At 39.1% G+C, this 21,748-nt stretch overlaps 1 protein-coding gene and 1 long non-coding RNA gene across 4 annotated transcripts; one reads left to right on the top strand and one right to left on the bottom strand.

The window, feature by feature from the left end:
• The first annotated feature begins 3,816 nt into the window (after nucleotides 1-3,816).
• Nucleotides 3,817-18,771, top strand: slc8a1b (solute carrier family 8 member 1b). 3 transcript variants are annotated; one of them, XM_053633194.1, is made up of 7 exons: nucleotides 3,817-4,076; nucleotides 5,227-5,339; nucleotides 11,010-11,155; nucleotides 11,775-11,874; nucleotides 13,541-13,881; nucleotides 15,320-15,480; nucleotides 17,690-17,816. In XM_053633194.1, the coding sequence occupies exons 1-6, from the start codon at nucleotides 4,039-4,041 to the stop codon at nucleotides 15,431-15,433; spliced, it is 852 nt and encodes a 283-aa protein (XP_053489169.1). In that variant the 5' UTR covers nucleotides 3,817-4,038; the 3' UTR covers nucleotides 15,434-15,480; nucleotides 17,690-17,816. The 3 variants fall into 3 exon arrangements, with proteins under 3 accessions (XP_053489169.1, XP_053489168.1, XP_053489167.1); XM_053633193.1 differs by lacking the exons at nucleotides 5,227-5,339; nucleotides 15,320-15,480 and adding an exon at nucleotides 4,895-5,001 and having other exon boundaries at nucleotides 3,844-4,076; nucleotides 13,541-13,816; nucleotides 17,690-18,771; XM_053633192.1 differs by lacking the exon at nucleotides 15,320-15,480 and having other exon boundaries at nucleotides 3,846-4,076; nucleotides 13,541-13,816; nucleotides 17,690-18,771.
• On the bottom strand, nucleotides 11,459-13,492 carry LOC128612787 (uncharacterized). The gene is made up of 3 exons (XR_008386802.1): nucleotides 12,730-13,492; nucleotides 12,553-12,659; nucleotides 11,459-11,943 (listed from the first exon to the last, which is right to left on the bottom strand). It is a non-coding gene; the product is annotated as an uncharacterized LOC128612787 (long non-coding RNA).
• Nucleotides 18,772-21,748: the final 2,977 nt, after the last annotated feature.

The following is a 21,748-nucleotide window of genomic DNA, read 5'->3' as shown; positions in this document are numbered from 1 at the left end:
TTCTGTTTTATAAGAACGAAGCCAAACGATCTGCTAATGGAATAAAAATATATAAAACCTCAAAACATGTAAAAGTGTTTAAAAACACTAACTTTTAAAAGTGTCGGAACTTAAATGTTGTTTTATTTGTTCTTCAGTTTATTTGTTCTGCTGTTTGATCATTTGATGATATCATTTTTTATTTGATAGCTTTGTGTGTAATGTTCATTTTTGTAGTCAGCAGTTTTTTTTTTATTTTTAGTCCTTTGTCAAACGTCCTTCATAGTTTTTATCATATTTAGTCAAGTGTAAGTCTTCGTCAGAGAAAAGCGTAAGTGTTTCAGCCGTAAGATTATCGATTCAGTCAGTCTGATTTACACACTTTACACACAGTTTACACACTTTACACACCTTACACACTTTACATTACACACATTACACACTTTACACAATTCACACACTTTACACAATTCACACAATTTACACACTTTACACACTTTACATTACACACATTACACACTTTACACAATTCACACACTTTACACAATTCACACAATTTACACACTTTACACACCTTACACACTTTACATTACACACATTACACACTTTACACAATTCACACACTTTACACACTTTACACACATTACACACCTTACACACTTTACATTACACACATTACACACTTTACACAATTCACACACTTTACACACTTTACACACATTACACACCTTACACACTTTACATTACACACATTACACACTTTACACAATTCACACACTTTACACACTTTACACACATTACACACCTTACACACTTTACATTACACACATTACACACTTTACACAATTCACACACTTTACACACTTTACACACATTACACACCTTACACACTTTACATTACACACTTTACACAATTCACACAATTTACACACTTTACACACCTTACACACTTTACATTACACACATTACACACTTTACACAATTCACACACTTTACACACTTTACACACATTACACACCTTACACACTTTACATTACACACATTACACACTTTACACAATTCACACACTTTACACACTTTACACACATTACACACCTTACACACTTTACATTACACACATTACACACTTTACACAATTCACACACTTTACACACTTTACACACATTACACACCTTACACACTTTACATTACACACATTACACACTTTACACAATTCACACACTTTACACAATTCACACAATTTACACACTTTACACACTTTACACACTTTGCACACTTTACACACATTACACACTTTACACACCTTACACACAGCACTGTGCAGAAGTTTTAGACCCATGTAAAGAAATGCTGTAGAACAAAGATGCCTCCAGAATAATGAAATTAAATGTTTCTTCATTTTAAAACCATACCGTAAAGAGCAGTAAACAGTAATAAATGAAACAAAGTCAATATTTGGTGTGAGAAAAAAAAATAGTCTTGTACAGTTAGTGCAGATTTATAAGGAGATGAGATGTAAGTGTTATTGAGCATGTTGCAGAACCAGTCACGGTCCTTCTGGAGACTTTGTCGGACTCGCGTCTTATTTTTGCAGCGAAACTCAGCAGAATTCATTATGGTTTTTGTCTGAAAAACGTCTTTTACATACGTCTTCACTGACATACAAACATTTTTCAGTACTATTTAATTTTGTGCTGGAAAACGAATGTTTGGAATCTAACGTTTTTGTACTGACTCGATAATAAAAAATCTATAACGAAGTTGGTACTGAAAACAAGCGTGTACAGTATTGTATCTCTCTGTGTAACTACTGACCACGTTTCTGTTTATAATAAACATGTAGGATAACAGAACTGTGGATATGATACTCAGCAAGTTATTATAGAAAAAATTAATTCAGATGAATAAGGGTGTTTAAAGTAGATTAAACCTGTTACTACTGACGCATCTTAAACTCACTGTTCCTGTTGAGATTTTCGGCTCGGTTAAGACCCCGTTAACGTCCCTGAGGTGGGCTGATCGGTCCTGTGAGGATACGCTGAAAGAGAAGCGTTCCCATTGGCTGCAGCCTGTAGGTACTACGGCCAATCAGAATATCTCCACTACACTTATGTGCTGAAGTCGCTTTCATAGGCTTTCAGGTGGATAACAATCGATTTCTGCCTGGTTTAAATTCCCATCAGCTGTCTTTCAGAATTGATCACACACACACACACACACACACAGACACACACACACACACACACAGTGAAAGGCTGTAAATCTCTGTGCTCTTTGTGCCCTTATAAGGGCACTTGTCTAACAGTTGACCCCTTGACCTCGCCGTGTCTAAAGGTCCCACGTACATCATGACCGTCACCATGGCAACAGCAAAATCCTTTCCCACACACACATTTTATTATGCGTGTCGTGTGTATATTTGTGTGTGTATGTTTTGTAGACTTGTTGTACATGTGTTTTGCATGTTTGTATGCTTGTGACATTATGAGTGTGTGTGTTTTGGGGGGGTTGTTTTGTCTTGTGTGTGTGTGTTCGTGTGGGGTTTTTTCGTCTTGTGTGTGTGTGTGTACTGACATCGTCTAGTATTTCATCTTATTGGGTGTGTGCCATGTGTACGTTAGTGTTGATTTATTTGTGTGTGTGTGTCTGTGTGTGTGTGTGTGTGTGTGTGTGTGTGCGCGCGCATCATGGGATCTCTGCTCTGGATATTTTCCACTCAGATTTAGGGCATGACTACACACTAGTGCACTATGTAGGGAACATGGTATGATTTGGGACACCACCCTGTCATCCCAAGCATTTAGTCAGAACTCTGTGACTCATGCATAATTAATGAGCAACTAAACAGCGCTCATGAATATTAAAATGTCATCAGCAATGAGCCAAAATAGTGTGGAAACACACACACACACACACACACACACACGCACACACACCAATCAATCTCGGGGGAAACCTGTTACATTTACTCAAATTAATTGAGTCACTTAAGACCTGCCTGTCAAAGTGCACCCTTGAGAAAGTGTGTGTGTGTGTGTGTGTGTGTTAGAGAATGAGAGAAATTGGGTCTCCTTGATGTTCTTTTCTCCTTTGACAGTTTTGTCTTGTGAAAATGTGCCACTTCCGTGAAAGTGGAAGTTTTCATTTCCTTTGATTCAGTTTAAAGTCACCTTGACCTGAATCTCAGATTGGGACACAGCCAAAGAAGAATGCTAGTCAGCTAGCTATATGTCTAATACCTCATCTTACAGAGATGTTAGTTAACTAGCTGCTTTTATTTATTTAATGTTTTCTCCTCTAAACACGCTACCGTGACGCCCCTGTGTGTGTAACACTAGCTAGCAACCTTGTTTTATTGAGTCATTAGCTAGCTAGATATTTATTTTCAGTTATCATATGCACACAAATTAGCTGCGCTTAGCTAACATAAGCTACAAACACTAGCTAGCCACCAAAAAAACTTTTCATGGACTTTAAATTGATGATATCATAAGTAATGACTTAATAGTCATATTTATGTATTTAATTTTGTCCCCATAATTCCTAGTCAGTGTTTGTTGGTATTCAGTTAAAGAGAAAGTTTAGGAAACTTATACAGTATCTTTGAGCATTTATGTAAATTGTTTAGTATTTGAATATGTAAATATGTAAACGATATGGAAATCTAAATAGTTTTGGAGCAGTGAAGTGTGTTAGCCTCTCCTGTCCTGCTGTTATTTATAATTATTTTACTTAAAATTTTATTTCATTTTTAAGTTACATCATTAGTTTCCCCAACGATATTTTATTCCATCTCGCCTAACGAGCTTTAGCGTCGGTGATTGTTAGCGTATCGGTAACCATGGCAACGTGGTGACATCTCACTGCCTTTTGAAGACTTTCTCAAAACATGCTGCTTTCTAAGACTTTCAAAAGACAATGAGACAGTGTGTGTGTGTGTGTGTGTGTGTGTGTGTGTGTAAAGAAACACGTGTTCTGACTCAATCTTGAGAAACCGAATCTTGTTTGACATTTCGTTACACACTTCAAAGTGCAACAGTGACTCACACCGCACTGTGAATGTGTGCTGCAATGCATCATGGGAACTGCATCACCTGGTAGGAATAACCACAACTGTTATTAGCATAACTCTAATTTTATTTCAGCTGAATCTTTTTTGGCATGAGCTTGACACTCACTGGTGTTAGCATAACTCTAACTGGTGTTAGCATAACTTTAATTGGTATTAGCGTGAAGCATAAACGTCACGGAAATTAGCTTGACACTACTGAAATTAGTTTAACCCTGATTGGTGGCTAATAACCAGTACAGAAATGTCATGATAACGATAACACGTGACATAAAATATGCATTTTTGGGGCGGAGTATTTTGACTTTATGAATTAAAATGATACAATCTCACCTTGTGGCAAGTTTGAGTAATAAACACTGTTTATCGTTAGCATAAACCTAATTGGCTAATTAGTGGCTACTTGAATGACATGCAGTAACCATAGCAGCCGTGTTTAGTTACTTGAGTGGGCGGAGTCTGAGAGCTGTCAATCACTCAGGTTTGCTTATTAGTATGTTAGGCCAGGCCCATTAGGATCAGCTGCTGTTTGAGCGTTTTATCACTTTAACCTTTAATCGAAGTGTAAAGAGAAAAGTGTAACATTGTTTCCATTAAGACTTTAGGCCATGCCCCCTCACCGCGTGTGTGTAACTGCTTATACGTAAACACTGTCCAGGCTCGTCCTGTCTCTTTTTTCATTCCTCCCCTCCTGTCATCTTCCACTTTGTGCACTCGTGACTGCGTGCTTCACTTTTTACTCTTCTTCTGCAATTCCCTCACTCGTTTTCTTCTTCCTCTCTTTTTCTTTCATTTTTTTTCTTTTCTCTCTCTCTCTCTTTCTCTTTCTTCTTCTTCTTCTTCCAGCAAAATGATAAAAGTCAGGATAATCGACGACGAGGAGTACGAGAAGAACAAGAGCTTCTTCCTGGAGATCGGAGAACCACAGCTTATAGAGAGCAGTGAGAAAAAAGGTGGGGGAGGGGGAAAATGGGAGGGGAATGGGGCGTGGTTTGGGTAGGCCAAGCCACGCCTCCACCACCAAGATCCTCATTATCATCGTCATCGTCACTATCACGCTCACGCTCCATCTCTGGAGTCACCTAGGGTCCCTGTGTGTGTGTGTGTGTGTGTGTGTGTGTGTGTGTGTGTGTGTGAGATGCTTGGTTCCAATGTTCTCTGTCGTTGTGTCTCTGCAGGAAGACGATCTCGGTCTGTGTGCTCGATCGAGAGGAGTACAATAAACAGTGCAGCTTTTATTTAGTGCTCGAGACGCCACAGTGGAAGAGGAGAGGACACACAGAACACAGAGGTCTCTCTCTCTCTCTCTCTCTCTCTCTCTACCTATCTGTCTGTCTGTCTTTCTCTATCTGTCTGTCTCTCTATCTGTCCTTCTCTCTCTCTTTAACTGCCTCTCTCTCTTTCTCTATCTATCTCTCATAATCTGTCTCTATTTCTCTTTCTAACTGTTGCTCTGTCTGTCTCTGTCTCTGTAGGTCTCTCACTCTATCTGTCTCTCTGTCTTTATCTGATGCTCTCTATCTGTCTGTCTCTCTGTCTCTCTTATTCTGTCTCTCTCTCACATCTCTCTGTCTCATTCTCCGTCTCTGTGTACAGTGCATCCGGAGAGTGTTCACAGCGCTTCACTTTCTCCACATTTTGTTATGTTACAGGTTTATTCCAAAATGGATTAAATTCATTATTTTCCTCAGAATTCTACAAACAATACCCCATAATGACAACGTGAAAGAAGTTTGTTTGAAGTCTTTGCAAATTTATTAAAAATTAAAAACCAAAAAAAGCACATGTACATAAGTATTCACAGCCTTTGCTCAATAGTTTGTTGACGCACCTTTGGCACCGATTACAGCCTCGAGTCTTTTTGAGAATGATGCTACAAGCCTGGCACACCTATTTCTGGGCAGTTTCTCCCATTCTTCTTGGCAGGACCTCTCAAGCTCCATCAGGTCGGATGGGGAGCGTCAGTGCACAGCCATTTTCAGATCTCTCCAGAGATGTTCAATCGGGTTCAAGTCTGGGCTCTGGCTGGGCCACTCAAGGACATTCACAGAGTTGTCCTGTAGCCACTCCTTCGTTATCTTGGCTGTGTTCTTAGGGTCGTTCTCCTGTTGGAAGTTGAACCTTCGCCCCAGTCTGAGGTCCAGAGCGCTCTGGAGCAGGTTTTCATCAAGGATGTCTCTGTACATTGCTGAATTCATCTTTCCCTCGATCCTGACTAGTCTCCCAGTTCCTGCCGCTGAAAAACATCCCCACAGCATGATGCTGCCACCACCATGCTTCACTGTAGGGATGGTATTGGCCAGGTGATGAGTGGTGCCTGGTTTCCTCCAGACATGAAGCTTGTCATTCAGCCCAAAGAGTTCAATCTTTGTTCAATCTTTGTTTCATCAGACTAGAGAATTTTGTTTCTCATGGTCTGAGAGTCCTCCAGGTGGGCTGTCATGTGCCTTTTACTGAGGAGTGGCTTCCGTCTGGCCACTCTACCATACAGGCCTGATTGGTGGAGTGCTGCAGAGATGGTTGTTCTTCTGGAAGGTTCTCCTCTCTCCACAGAGACACACTGGAGCTCTGTCAGAGTGACCATCGGGTTTTTGGTCACCTCCCTGACTAAGGCCCTTCTCCCCCGATCGCTCAGTTTGGCCGGGCGGCCAGCTCTAGGAAGAGTCCTGCTGGTTCCAGACTTCTTCCATTTACGGATGATGGAGGACACTGTGCTCATTGGGACCTTCAATGCTGCAGAAATGTTTCTGTACCCTTCCCCAGATCTGTGCCTCGATACAATCCTGTCTCGGTGGTCTCCAGACAGTTCCTTGGACTTCATGGCTTGGTTTGTGCTCTGACATGCATTGTTAACTGTGGGACCTTATATAGACAGGTGTGTGCCTTTACAAATCATGTCCAATCAACTGAATTTACCACAGGTGCACTCCAATCACGTTGTAGAAACATCTCAAGGATGATCAGTGGAAACAGGATGCACCTGAGCTCAATTTTGAGTGTCATGCCAAAGGCTGTGAATACTTATGCACATGTGCTTTTTTGTCTTTTATTTTTAATAAATTTGCAAAGATTTCAAACAAACTTCTTTCACGTTGTCATTATGGGGTATTGTTTGTAGAATTTTGAGGAAAATAATGAATTGAATCCATTTTGGAATAAGGCTGTAACATCACAAAATGTGGAGAAAGTGAAGCGCTGTGAATACTCTCCGGATGCACTGTATGTCTTGCTCTTTGTCGGTCTTTATCTCTACTTGTCTCTCTCTCTATTTATTTTTCTTTCTTTTTCAATCTGTTTCTCTGTTTCTGCCAGTCTCTCTGTCTCAAGCAATCTCACCCTCTGTCTGTCTCTCTCTCTCTCTCTCTCTCTCTCTCTCTCTCTCTTTACCCCTCTGTGCTCTTCAGCAGTGCCTCTCTCTCTCCTACTGATTTCCTACTGAGCTCAAAAGTTTATCAGGGTTTTCCTGGTCTCTTTTCTTATTTCTTATTCCCATTTTCTTTCTTTCTCTTTCTCTCTCTCTCTCTCTCTCTCACACACACACACACACACACACACACAAACAAAAGGTAACACACCATCATTATTTCATATGGATTAAACATGAGACGTGTCGTATTGCACACAGGAAGATTTTAATATGCACAATATGAATAAATATAGAAATAAATACATACCTCTTACACACACTTATACACACCGTTACACACCTCACACACACTTATACACACCTCACACACACTTATACACACTGTAACACACCTCACACACACTTATACACACCTCACACACACTTATACACACCGTTACACACCTCACACACACTTATACACACCGTTACACACCTCACACACACTTATACACACCTCACACACACTTATACACACCGTAACACACCTCACACACACTTATACACACCTCACACACACTTATACACACCGTTACACACCTCACACACACTTATACACACCTCACACACACTTATACACACCGTTACACACCTCACACACACTTATACACACCGTTACACACCTCACACACACTTATACACACCTCACACACACTTATACACACCGTTACACACCTCACACACACTTATACACACCTCACACACACTTATACACACCTCACACACACTTATACACACCTCACACACACTTATACACACCGTTACACACCTCACACACACTTATACACACCTCACACACACTTATACACACCGTTACACACCTCACACACACTTATACACACCTCACACACACTTATACACACCGTTACAAACCTCACACACACTTATACACACCTCACACACACTTATACACACCGTTACACACCTCACACACACTTATACACACCTCACACACACTTATACACACCGTTACACACACTTATACACACCGTTACACATCTCACACACACTTATACACACCTCACACACACTTATACACACCGTTACACACCTCACACACACTTATACACACCGTTACACACCTCACACACACTTATACACACCTCACACACACTTATACACACCGTTACACACCTCACACACACTTATACACACCTCACACACACTTATACACACCGTTACACACCTCACACACACTTATACACACCTCACACACACTTATACACACCGTTACACACACTTATACACACCGTTACACACCTCACACACACTTATACACACCTCACACACACTTATACACACCGTTGCACACCTCACACACACTGTTACACACCTCACACACACTTATACACACCGTTACACACCTCACACACACTGTTACACACCGTTACACACCTCACACACACTTATACACACCTCATACACACCGTTACACACCTCACACACACTTATACACACTGTTACACACCTCACACACACTTATACACACCTCACACACACCTTTACACACTGCACATGTACTTATACACACCGTTATACACACCTCACACACACACTTATACACACTGTTACACACCTCACACACCATTACGAACCTCACACACGCTTATACAAATCGTTACACACCTCACATACACCCATACACACTTATACACACTGTTACACACCTCACACACATTCCGTACCAGAGCAGTGCATTGTGGGATTCGTTCAGCAGTGTACTTGGTGTAAATAAAGCTGACCCATTTTGTAAACCAACTAAAATACATAATCACAATAACCTATATATTTACACACACACACACACACACACACACACACACATGTCTGGCTGACTGCAATGATTAATTACACTAAGGTCTGTAATAGTAAGAGCTAATGAACTACACCTATTTAGCACAGCTCAGATAATAATTGTCATTGATATATTAATGCCTTTCTAAAAAAGCAAAGGTGAAAGAAAGAAAAGAAAGAAAGAAAGAAAGAATTTATAGGGAGAAAAGATGGAAAGCCTGAGAGATTGATCAAAAGAGAGATGGACAAAAAGTTGGAGAGAAACTCACAGACAGGCACAGAGAGAGAACTGGAGATATTAAGGGACTAAGAGAGAGAGCTGGAGACAGAAACTGTGTGAGAGATTGACAAAAAGACAGAACAAAATAAAATAATACAAGAACAAAAGAATGAAAGAAAGACAAGAACAGAGAGTCATTGGAAGAAAAAGGATGAATAGACAGATTTATTCATGAACAGGTTGAGAGACAGACAGAGAAACAGTGAAGGAGGTACAGAGGGAGAGAAATGGAGAAATAAAGACACAGAAAGAAGCTGAGAGATAGATGGGATAAAAGGGAAAGAGAGAGAGAAAGACAGATAAGCAGGCAGGAAGAGAGAACAGGTGGGAGGAATGAGTAATAAAGGTTAGAGTTCGTCTCCTCCTGCAAATCAACTCGTGTGTGTGTGTGTGTGTGTGTGTGTGTGTGTGTGAGCATGTGTGTGTGTGTTTGAGTGTGTGTGAGTGTGTGTGTATGTGTTTCAGATTCATTCTTGTGCTCTAATGTACCTGTGCTAATGGAATGACTTCCACAACCCACACTAACTCTCATCACATTTCCATCCTCTATCCTTCTGTGTGTGTGTGTGTGTGTGTGTGTGTGTGTACGTGTGCGTGCGTGCGTGCATGTGTACATACACTTGAAATATATTCAGCACCACAATGATTTTATTTTAAAAATGAAGTAAAGACGAGTTTTAAAGACAGATTTCTCACACAGCTAAACGATTCTTTTTGATATATTCATGAGTCATCCTGAATCATTCGAAACCTGAATCATTGAGTCAAATGAAAGAAAGAAAAAAACAACAGTAAATGCGGTACACTCTGATTCTTGGACGTGACTGTATGAACAATACATGACTTAATTACTGACTGAATCAGTGAATCAGTGATTCAGTCGGTGATGGGTGATTTGTTCTTTTCTAACGACTCAGACTTCATCAGTATGACTCCCACTATTTCTTTTCTACGGTGTTTTTGAGAATTTCTCCATTAACCTGATTTGAAAATGCTGACATCACATCAAACACCAAAGAGGTGGTGATAATACTAGTGTTGATGTCAAATAACATATGGTACAATATTCATGCAAAATTGCTAGACACAAAGCTTTTTCAATAATATCCTTATATAGGATGAATCTTTTAAAATAACTGATTCACTGAATCGAATAGAGAGACAGAAAGAGAAAAAAGAGGACAGAAACAGAAAAAGTACAGGAAATTGGAGAAAGAGAACATAAGACAGACAGAAGAAGCCAGAATGATGTAATGAAGAGAGAGCGAGAGAGAGAAAGTGAACTGATTCACATGAACCAAATGTGGGTTATTATAGAAATTGAATTACGTGAAGAATCAAAAGAATCATAAGTTTGATTCATTTAAACGATTCACACATTGATTTGCTAGTTCAGATCACTGTTTAAAACATCCGTCACAACATTTAAAACATCTTCAAGCAGAAGCACATGATGATCATGTGACTCTAAATAATTCCAGAGGAAGTGAAGGATGTGGAAAAGGAAGAGGCGGAGCCTCTAACAGGAGAGGATGAAGAGGAGCGGCGCATCGCGGAGATGGGCAAACCCATGCTGGGTGAACATGTCAAACTGGAGATCATCATTGAAGAGTCCTACGAGTTCAAGGTGAAAACACACACACACACACACACACATCTAAGGGAATTTCATGGACACTGGAGTGGTGTTCTCGTCTCTCACCCACACTCACTCCCAACACACACACACTTATAACAGATGGAAACTTGAAGCCCACACACACCCCTTGGCCCACACACTCTTCGGTCTCTCTCTCTTACACACACACACACACACACACACTTCACAGCGAGGAGGTTAGACAAGTGGGAATTCAGACAGACTGCAGACTCTTCATTGATCCTGTTCTATCCTGTCTCAAGTGGGCTTGGATTGTGTGTGTGTGTGTGTGTGTGTGTGTGAGGGGTGCAGATTCTTATTGGCAAAACAGCGCCAAGTGCATTATTGCCAAAGCACAAATCAGAAAATAAACAGTCATATAATAATAATTATTGTTGCTGTTGTTGTTGTTTATTTATTTATTTATTTTTTATTCCAACAGGAATAAAATGGCATTATACTGCAAAACACGAAATGCAAAGAAATGTTCTATCACTCTTTTAGCCATTTTTTCATCATTTTATGATGTTAATAATGTAGTGTGTGTGTGTGTGTGTATTTTGCGAGCAGTAAACAGGAAGTGTATTAACTCTGTCCCTCTCTGTAGAACACTGTTGATAAACTGATTAAGAAGACGAACTTGGCGCTGCTGGTCGGCACAAACAGCTGGAGAGATCAGTTCATCGAGGCCATCACAGTCAGTGCCGGTAAGTGTGTGTGTGTCTGTGTGTGTGTGTGTGTGTGCGTGTGTGTGTGAGTCTTCAAAACGTTTGAGTCTAAAGAGGAAATGCAGATTCAGTAATGAAGAGTAAGTAAGGGATGACATGTTTGGGGTTGTGCTGTTAAAGGAAACTAATCAACAACATGCAGGTGTGATGAAGCGGAGTTACTGTAACACCCTGACGTTAGTTATTTTCCTAGAACAGCACTTCCCTGAATGTTTTATTCCTCTTAAACCACAGCAGTTCACCAACAGTTACAATGTTTTATTTATTTAAGAACCACACATCATACTTTTTATCCATTTATAGCTACATTCAAAGTTAGTTCCTGTTGTCACTTACGTTATAGCAGCTATTAACACTCGTTCCCTCACCATCCCTCTCTTTATTCTCTCTCTTTATTCTCTCTCTTTATTCTCTCTCTATTCCCTCTCTTTATTCCCTCTCTTTATTCTCTCCCTTTATTCCCTCTCTTTATTCTCTCTCTTTATTCTCTCTCTTTATTCCCTCTCTTTATTCTCTCTCTTTATTCTCTCTCTTTATTCTCTCTCTTCAAGTTAATAAGCTAAAAAAAACGTAGCATGTGATGTTATTGAGAAACCGTAAAGAAGTGTAAACTCCTCTGTCCTGAAGATGTGGGAAAACTTAAAGTTACAGCTTTACCTCTGACACTGGAGACTCCTTCCATAAATGTTACATAAACACATTTCTCCTTACAGAAAACTTCATAGTGCCAATGATTACAGAGTCCTCTGTACTTGTCGCTGTTACTATAGAAACGATAACATATTAGAACGAACGTATTAATATAAACCTGCGTTATTGTCAGAGCTGCTTCACCTGTAACCCCGCCGACTTTGCTCTGCCTCCTGTTGCTGTAAATGGCTGTAACTCGCTGAAAACGAGCAGCTTCCGGATGTTTTATTGCATCTTGTTTCTGTTGGCGTGAATAGAGTCTCTCTCTCTCTCTCTCTCTCTCTCTCTCTCACACACACACACACACACACACACACACACACACACACACGCTAAAAGCGTTAATGGTTTAAAAGCTTTAAATGTCAGGCTGTTTGTTCCACACAGTTTATTTATCCAGAGTAGCATTGTGAAGCCCTATTTGCGTGTGTGTGTGTGTGTGTGTGTGTGTGTTGTGTGAAATGTGTGAGTGTGAAGAATGAGCCATGGTTTGCTCAAACAGTGTTGCCATGGAGATCAAACTAACAGGCTTTCACATGATACACAAACACAGACTTCTAATCACACAAACACTCGCCTTGTGTGTGTGTGTGTGTGTGTGTGTGTGTGTGTGTGTGTGTGTGTGTGTGTGTGTGTCTCTGGATGTGGTTTAAAGCTATTAAGCTGCATCTGATATTCATTTATTCATATTTATTCACATCCTCCTCCAGCCAGAAACTTTAAAGAGTTAACTCTAAAGAGACTTTAGATTAGTGGTGTGATGCATCGGTACGACAATAAACCACAATAATGAGATCAGAAATACTTATAACATCAAACATGAGTTGTGTGTGTGTTTTGTATAGAGCAGTGTATAGTTATGTCATATGTGAAATGCTCTCCCTTTAATAATAGTGAAATAATAATAATAATAATAATAATAATAATAATAACTCTCTCTCTCTCTGATGTACAGGTGAGGATGATGATGATGAAGAATGCGGGGAGGAGAAGCTCCCATCCTGTTTCGATTATGTCATGCACTTCCTCACTGTGTTCTGGAAGGTTCTGTTCGCCTTTGTCCCGCCCACTGATTACTGGAACGGGTGGGCGTGTTTTGTTGTATCAATCATCATGATTGGCGTGCTGACAGCATTTATCGGAGACCTGGCGTCTCACTTCGGCTGCACCGTGGGACTGAAGGACTCTGTCACTGCCGTGGTGTTCGTCGCTCTCGGCACCTCCGTACCAGGTCAGTGTCGAATGGGAGTGAGACAGGCGAGAGGGAGAGACAGATTCCATTTTGTGAGAAAACGTGTATGTACAGTATCTAAGAGATACAGAAAGAAACAGCATATCGTTATGGTAACAAGCTAACAGACTAAACTAGCTATATGCTTTGCTAATCCAGTGACAGCCTCACAGTGTAACATTAGCCAGCTAACAGTTTTTAACAACTTATGTTATGGTGCTCTTATCTAGGATTGCGTATGTTGACTAGTTAGCTAGCTAACTACCGACTTGTTAACTAGCACCCAGCTGTTTTTAAAAATATATATACTTAATTTTGTCCTCGAATGACACTCCATAGTTTGTGAAAGTATTTACAGCCCAAACGTAAAATTCAGCGTGACATATTGTAGTTACATCAAACAGTCAGACGGTGGCGCTGGACTTAACACCGCTCCTCACTCGAGCCGATATCACGCGATTAACATCCGCTTAAGTTCAAGATCAGAATCGAGCGTAACTGAGACACGCCTCTGTTTTTGACAAACTCCGCCCCCATATGCGTAACTCGCGTAACTTATGAAAAGTCAGTACTTATGTCTGAGCTCTGAATACTGATGCGTGTCATTTCAGTATTAAATCCTCACTGCATCGGTCGAGCTGATAGTGTAATGGACCGGCCCTCAGTATGGCAGAGATTCAACAGAGGAGAGGAATGTGGGCTTTAGCGAGGAATCCAAAAGTCTATTATGATTGTGTGTGTGTGTGTGTGTGTGTGTGTGATGGATTGTTTAATTCACAAAGTGTGACCAACTGATTAGCTTCATCAGTCATGACACTCAGCAGAGAGTGCAAACATGCATTTACACACAAACACACATGCACACACACAGAGTAAGAAATGGGCTGTAATATATGGCTGCTGCAGTGTGTGTGTTTATTAGTCCCGGCACGTAGTGCTGAGAGAGCAGGAAACAGCCCAGGGGTTTAGTCCCACCCCCTTTTATTTCCCTCTTTTTCCTCTCTCTCTTTTCTTCTTAGTTCACACCTCTGAGGTTGATGGATTTTTCGAAGAAGGAAAAGAGCGTTTTTTTTTTCTTTGCTGTAATAGGTCTGAACATCTCCTCACTATGCACTTAGCTAAACTCTGAATACGGCCCTTCAAATGTCCATATCATGATTTAGACATGCAGCTTACACCATGCTAAAATGAAGGCTTAACTTCCACTGTGTTAGCTCCATTAGCTTTTAGCTCTATATTAGCTGCAATGCAAAATGAAAGATTCAAACCAAGGACACCAAACATGACTTGGCTGCTTGTTAACATTTGTGGACATTTTATTTTTGGATGAACTGGTATATTTCCAAATCCAAAAGTTTATATCTATATGACTTTTGCAAATCCAGACTCTGTATCTATCTGTGTAACTATTCAATTCAAACTTTATTTTTTTTAACCCTAACTCACAGTAACAATAGTCAGAAGGCGGTGTAGGTGTATAATTGTGAGATTTGGCACTTTCAGATCTGTAATTGTTTTGAAGTGGTTGGAAGTCTGAGATCTGTGAACGCTGACGGCTCTCCCGCAGGGGATCGTGGGACGCGGCGCTCGTTGCCACAACGCCTACGTTACCGTTAGCAGCGATAGCGGACCGTCTGGTCGAGACTCGGCCCAGGATCACCATGGTAATGCCATGGAGACGGTGACGATAAATGAGAAATAAAGGAAGCAACAGATTGGAAATGCTGGTGTTGTGAATCAGAGATGGCAGCTTTTATTGCCTGCTGAATTCTGTGTGCTTGTGGTACTTCTGTCCTCTCTGTCCATAGTGTAATCGTAATAGCATCCATAATTTACCTCATAATTTACTACCTGTAACACAATATAACACACTATTTTATATATAACACACTTTATTTACGTCAGTGTAACTATAACATACTTTATTTACCTCAGTGTAACTATAACACACTTTATTTTAAATATATCACACTTTATTTACATTAGTGTAACTATAACATACTTTATTTACCTCACTGTTACTGTAACATACTTTATTTACCTCACTGTAACTATAACACACTTTATTTTAAATATATCACACTTTATTTACATTAGTGTAACTATAACATACTTTATTTACCTCACTGTTACTGTAACATACTTTATTTACCTCAGTGTAACTATAAGACACTTTATTTTATATATAACACTTTATTTACCTCAGTGTAACTATAACATACTTTATTTACCTCAGTGTAACTATAACACACTTTATTTTATATATAACATGCTTTATTTACCTCAGTGTAACTATAACATACTTTATTTACCTCAGTGTAACTATAACACACTTTATTTTATATATAACATGCTTTATTTACCTCAGTGTAACTATAACATACTTTATTTACCTCAGTGTAACTATAACATACTTTATTTACCTCACTGTTACTGTAACACACTTTATTTACCTCAGTGTACCTATAACACACTTTATTTACCTCAGTTTAACTATAACACAATTTATTTTATATATAACACACTTTTTTTACCTCAGTATAACTATAACACTTTATTTTATACATAACACACTTTATTTACCTCAGTGAAACTATAACACACTTTACCCTAGTGTAACTATAACATACTTTATTTTATATATAACACACTTTACTTACCTCGCTGTAACTTTAACACACTTTATTTTATATATAACACTTTATTTACCTCAGTGTAACTGTGACACACTTTATTTACCTCACTGTAACTATAATACACTTTATTTACCTCAGTGAAACTATAACACACTTTATTTACCTCAGTGTAACTATAAGATACTTTATTTTATATATAAAACACACTTTATTTACCTCGCTGTAACTATAACACACTTTATTTTATATATAACACACTTTATTTACCTCAGTGTAACTATAACATACTTTATTTACTTCACTGTTACTGTAACATACTTTATTTACCTCAGTGTAAATATAACACTTTATTTACCTCAGTGTAACTATAACATACTTTATTTACCTCACTGTAACTGTTAAATACTTTATTTACTTTGCTGTAACTATAACACACTTTATTTTATATATAAAACACTTTATTTACCTCAGTGTAACTATAACACACTTTATTTACCTCAGTGTAACTATAACACACTTTATTTTATATATAACACACTTTATTTGCCTCGCTGTAACTATAACACACTTTATTTATCTCAGTGTAACTATAACACACTATATCTACCTCAGTGTAACTATAACACACTTTATTTTATATATAACACACTTTATTTTATATATAAAACACTTTATTTGCCTCAGTGTAACTATAACACACTTTATTTTCCTCAGTGTAACTATAACACACTTTATTTTATATATAACACACTTTATTTATCTCGCTGTAACTATAACTATAAACTATAGCACACTTTATTAACCTCAGTGTAACTATAACACGCTTTATTTACCTCAGTTTAACTATAACACACTTTATTTTCCTCAATGTAACTATAACACACTTTGTTTTATATACAGTATGCTTTATTTACCTCAGTGTAATGATGGTATACTTTATTTACCTCAGTGTAACTAGAACATACTTTATTTACCTCAGTGTAACTACAGTTTATTTACAGCCCACTATTCCATCTTTACTATTATGCAGTTGTAAAATTGAAAGCAACATTTTTGGATCCCTTATCTGAAAGTGTGACTTTATGCAATGGATATAACTGTTACGCAATTTTTCATGACCGATGATATAAAACTGTGGATGTCACTGCAGTATTTTCCACTAGAGGGCAGCATTCAAACCTTTTAAAGTCTTCCACCAGCTTAATGTATGCTTCTCTTTCTTTCTTTTTTTCTCCAGACACCTTCGCCAGTAAAGTGGCTGCGATCCAGGACCAGTATGCTGATGCGTCTATCGGGAACGTGACGGGCAGCAATGCGGTGAATGTGTTCCTGGGCATCGGTGTGGCATGGTCCATCGCCGCCATCTACCACCAATCGAGAGGGCGTGAATTTCGTGTGGAGCCAGGCAGCCTGGCCTTCTCAGTCACACTCTTCACCATCTTCGCCTTCATCTGCGTGGCTACGCTCATGTACCGGCGCCGACCCGACATCGGTGGAGAGCTGGGAGGCCCGAGGACTGCCAAAGTGCTCACAACCATGCTCTTTGTCAGCTTGTGGCTGATCTACATCTTGTTCTCCTCACTCGAGGCTTACTGCCACATTAAGGGCTTCTAAACACACACACACACATGCGCATGGAACCACACGCACACACACGCATACCAACACACTGATGTCCATATGAAGATGCGTACGCTCACACATTGTCACATATACACACACACAGGTTATGAAGAAGGATGGGTGCTAACATGAAGGAAGCTACATCAGACAGGACGTGGATAATTTATTTTATTTTCCCCATTTCAGAGTATAGATAGCTAACGCACAGGAAAATGACAACAAAAGAATAAAGATGAATGAATGAGGGGCTAGTAACAGCAGAACTTTGCTAACCTCTGCTAATAAGTTTTAGTTCTTTTTGTTTCTTTTTTGTCGTGATACAACAACTGAGGAATGACTGAAATCAAATGAGAAAGAAATGAGCTATAACATGCTGTAAAATGTCCAATTTTATTTATTTCCTCTCTGCCACTTCACGCTCCTCTTTCAGTGCCTCAGGCTGAAAGACTTAATCTGATTGGACGCTTGTTGGCCGGTCAAAGATCCCCAATTGGCTGTGAAGAGAGGGTGTGATTTTGCAGAGAATAATATGTAAAAAATAATATGAAACTTGACAACCTTGATGACAAGCCAGTACTAAAACACTTTACGTCGTACATTAGCCCAGGTTTCAGGAAATGCTGGATTTGAGAGAACGGAATTCTGGGTAGTGTAGTTCTGATGACTGTATTTAATGAAACATGCACTATTCCCCTCCTTCTGTGGTCTTTGTGGTTGATTTGACGTTTAAACTCTGTGAAGTTACCTGCTAAAACTTACTAAAAGTCCGATAAGTAACTGCTAGCTCACAACAGGCTAACATACTAACACGTAGAGCATGTTTATGGGGTTATTGCTAACAACAGAGTGAGAAAATCCTGGGAAATTTTATTCACCTAAACACTACAATAACTCTGACAACAAGGTTATTTATAAGTCAGTCCTAACGCACCTTTAGCTAATCAACTAATTTGATTGTAACTTCATGTGAATGTAAAATCATTTAAAAAACGTTTATGAGCTACTAAAAACGTATACGGTTGCACAAAGTAGCATAGTTTCATCAAACGTATCTTTAACTTATAGCTTACAAATATTATTCAGAAACTGTTGTAAGAAATCAGTTAGTTAAAGGATCGCTGGAAAAACTTGACGGAAAACAGAATATACCATCTGCGCTGGTGAAGAGGAAAGAGACAGAGTTCACAGATCACAAATAATTCAGTCTTTTTGAACAAGTCATAAGGTGAATGAATCAGTATCGTTCACTAGACATGATTCGTTTGTGAATGATTCCATCTTTTTGAACAAATCACTGAGATGAAAGAATCAGTATCATTCACTAGACATGATTCATTTGTGAATGAATCCATATTTTTGAATGAATAAATAAGATGAACGAATCAGTATCAGTCACTAGACATGATTCGTTTGTGAATGATTCCATCTTTTTTGAACAAATCACTGATGTGAAAGGATCAGGATCGGCCGTGTTCGGATCACAATTCGGTCTTTTTAAACGAATCACTTCAATGACCGAATCTGTATCAGTCACTAGACACGTTTCATTCATGAATGATTCCATCTTTTTGAACGGATCACTGAAGTGAACGAATCAGTATCATGCACTAGACATGATTCGTTTGTGAACAATTTAGTCTTTTTAAAGGAGTCACTAAACTGAATCAGTATCGTTCACTGCCACGCACCGAGTCATTCCTTTCGTTCAGTTGCTGCTGATGGGCTTCGCTATTGCAAACCACAAAACTGAAACCTGAAGCCAAACCACTACATTTCCAGAGATTTTTTTTACATAGGTTTATGTTATATTTTTAATCCGTCAGTGTTTTGTAAAAGTCTGTGAATTGTGTGAGTCATATGTGTAACAGCGTGTGTGCCGAATCTTTTGGTCCCAACCGAGATTCGTTCAGTGAGTTATTGTTGACGTTCCAGAAAGTTCTGTGACGTTTCCTCGCTCAGTTCGTCTTTACGCTTTCGTATAAAGCTAGCTAGTCCGTCTCAGCGTGTAGCTAGCGGCCATTCTCTGTGTCCAGTGTGTGTTTCTTCCCCCATTCAGTCCATTCAGATGTGTTCATTAAATTAACAAACACGCCCCACATCGAATGGCTACACATTAAAATCTTTGTTAAAGATAATTTTTTTGCGTTGTTTTGTAAAACAAGTCCGATTGATTTTTTAAAAAACGTTTCTTTGGCTTTTATTGACTTTAAACAGGACAATTTTCAGAGACTGATAGGCGTCGTTAGATTAGCGCGTTATCCTGTGTGTCATTTCTGCCCGAGTTTACACTGATGACTGTTACACACACACACACACACACACACACACACACAGTGGAGTTTACGAGGGCGTGCGCTCCCTCCAGTCCTGCTGAGATTATATAAGTAAGGCTAACACTTTAGCAGATTAGCATGGTTTTAGACACAGCCGCTCGATTGAGTCTGGTTTTAAGCTTGTAGATTAGCCCGGATACGACACCGAACGTAGCTAGCGTGTTTTCTTTTTTTAAATTAAAGAAGGTAAAGATTTCAGATTAGACTGGCTTTAAAAATAAACAGTTTTTTTTATCTAGTTGTCCTTTTAAAGTCCAGATTTTCACGCTAATCTAGAGTAGACATGCTAGCAGTTAAGACTCGATACACTTAGATTTGGAATAAATGCTAATTGTAGTTTAGCTTGATGATAAGAAAAAAATTGCCAAAGGGAAAAATTGTAAAATCGTTTCTAAAACACAATTCTAGCGATACGACTGGGTTTTGTATTTGATGCTAACGTTTTTTTACCGAAAGAAAAGAATTAAAACGTAAAGTTTGAAAAATGGCTTTGGAGGGCTTTCGTACAAGAATTTATACAAAATCTACAAAACTCAAGTGTTTAGCGCTAATTCTTAGTGAAAATATCAGGACGTGTGATAGCTGCAGTTTAATGCTGAAGGAAAAAGGCCAAACTAGCCGTCCTTTTATTTTTCCTTTTCTTGTTTTATTTCGTATGTTTTGGTTTTTTTTTATTTTATAAAAATTTAAACGGTTCCCAGATGTTTCTTTATGGAGATGAACGACATGGACGGTGTTGCAATACAAAGAAAACACACACTCACACACACACACACACACACACACACTCACACACACTCACACTCAAAACAATAAATTAAGAAAAAGGACAAAGACAAAGACACAGAGCCTTGATATTCCTTGAAAAACAATATAAAGAAAGAAATAAAAGCGAGAAGATGAAGATGAGGACGGTGGATGCGTGTGAATTACAGCCATAATCTGCCGCAACGGACTTCCTGTGGGCGTGGCCTCCTGCTGATCGCGGCGCGTGTCTCAAAATGTGTCTACATCTCAGTGTGTGTATGTGTGTCGTCTCGGTCAGTTGGACGCGTCTACAGCGTGTCGTCACACTCCGGTCCTGGAAGGCGACAGCGTCGGGTTTATAAATATGAGTGCGCTAGCAAAAACTAGGAAAACTGTAAATCAGGTGTTAGCCGCTAGGAGACAGCGCTAACTAACATTAAATGAATGGATAATGCTAGTAATTCTAACGCTATATTCAGAAATGTGCAAAATTCTAGAACTGCTACAATCTGCTCATGTTTTATTTCTGAGCTTGTAGGATATTAGCATAGTTTCCTAAGCTAGCTGTAACATAGCATACATTTATCCTTAAA

The sequence above is a fragment of the Ictalurus furcatus genome, chromosome 9 (genome assembly GCF_023375685.1).
Source record: "Ictalurus furcatus strain D&B chromosome 9, Billie_1.0, whole genome shotgun sequence".
NCBI lineage: Eukaryota > Metazoa > Chordata > Actinopteri > Siluriformes > Ictaluridae > Ictalurus > Ictalurus furcatus.
This window is presented reverse-complemented; position numbering and strand designations above follow the sequence as displayed.

What these genes read in the sequence shown, in the direction of transcription:
- slc8a1b (XM_053633192.1), top strand. Translation starts at nt 4,039, where the DNA reads ATGTGTGCTGCAATGCATCATGGGAACTGCATCACCTG. An exon ending in AAGAGTCCTACGAGTTCAAG is followed by an intron (nt 11,156 to 11,774) that starts GTGAAAACACAC and finishes CCCTCTCTGTAG; the next exon opens with AACACTGTTGATAAACTGAT. An exon ending in GGCCATCACAGTCAGTGCCG is followed by an intron (nt 11,875 to 13,540) that starts GTAAGTGTGTGT and finishes TCTGATGTACAG; the next exon opens with GTGAGGATGATGATGATGAA.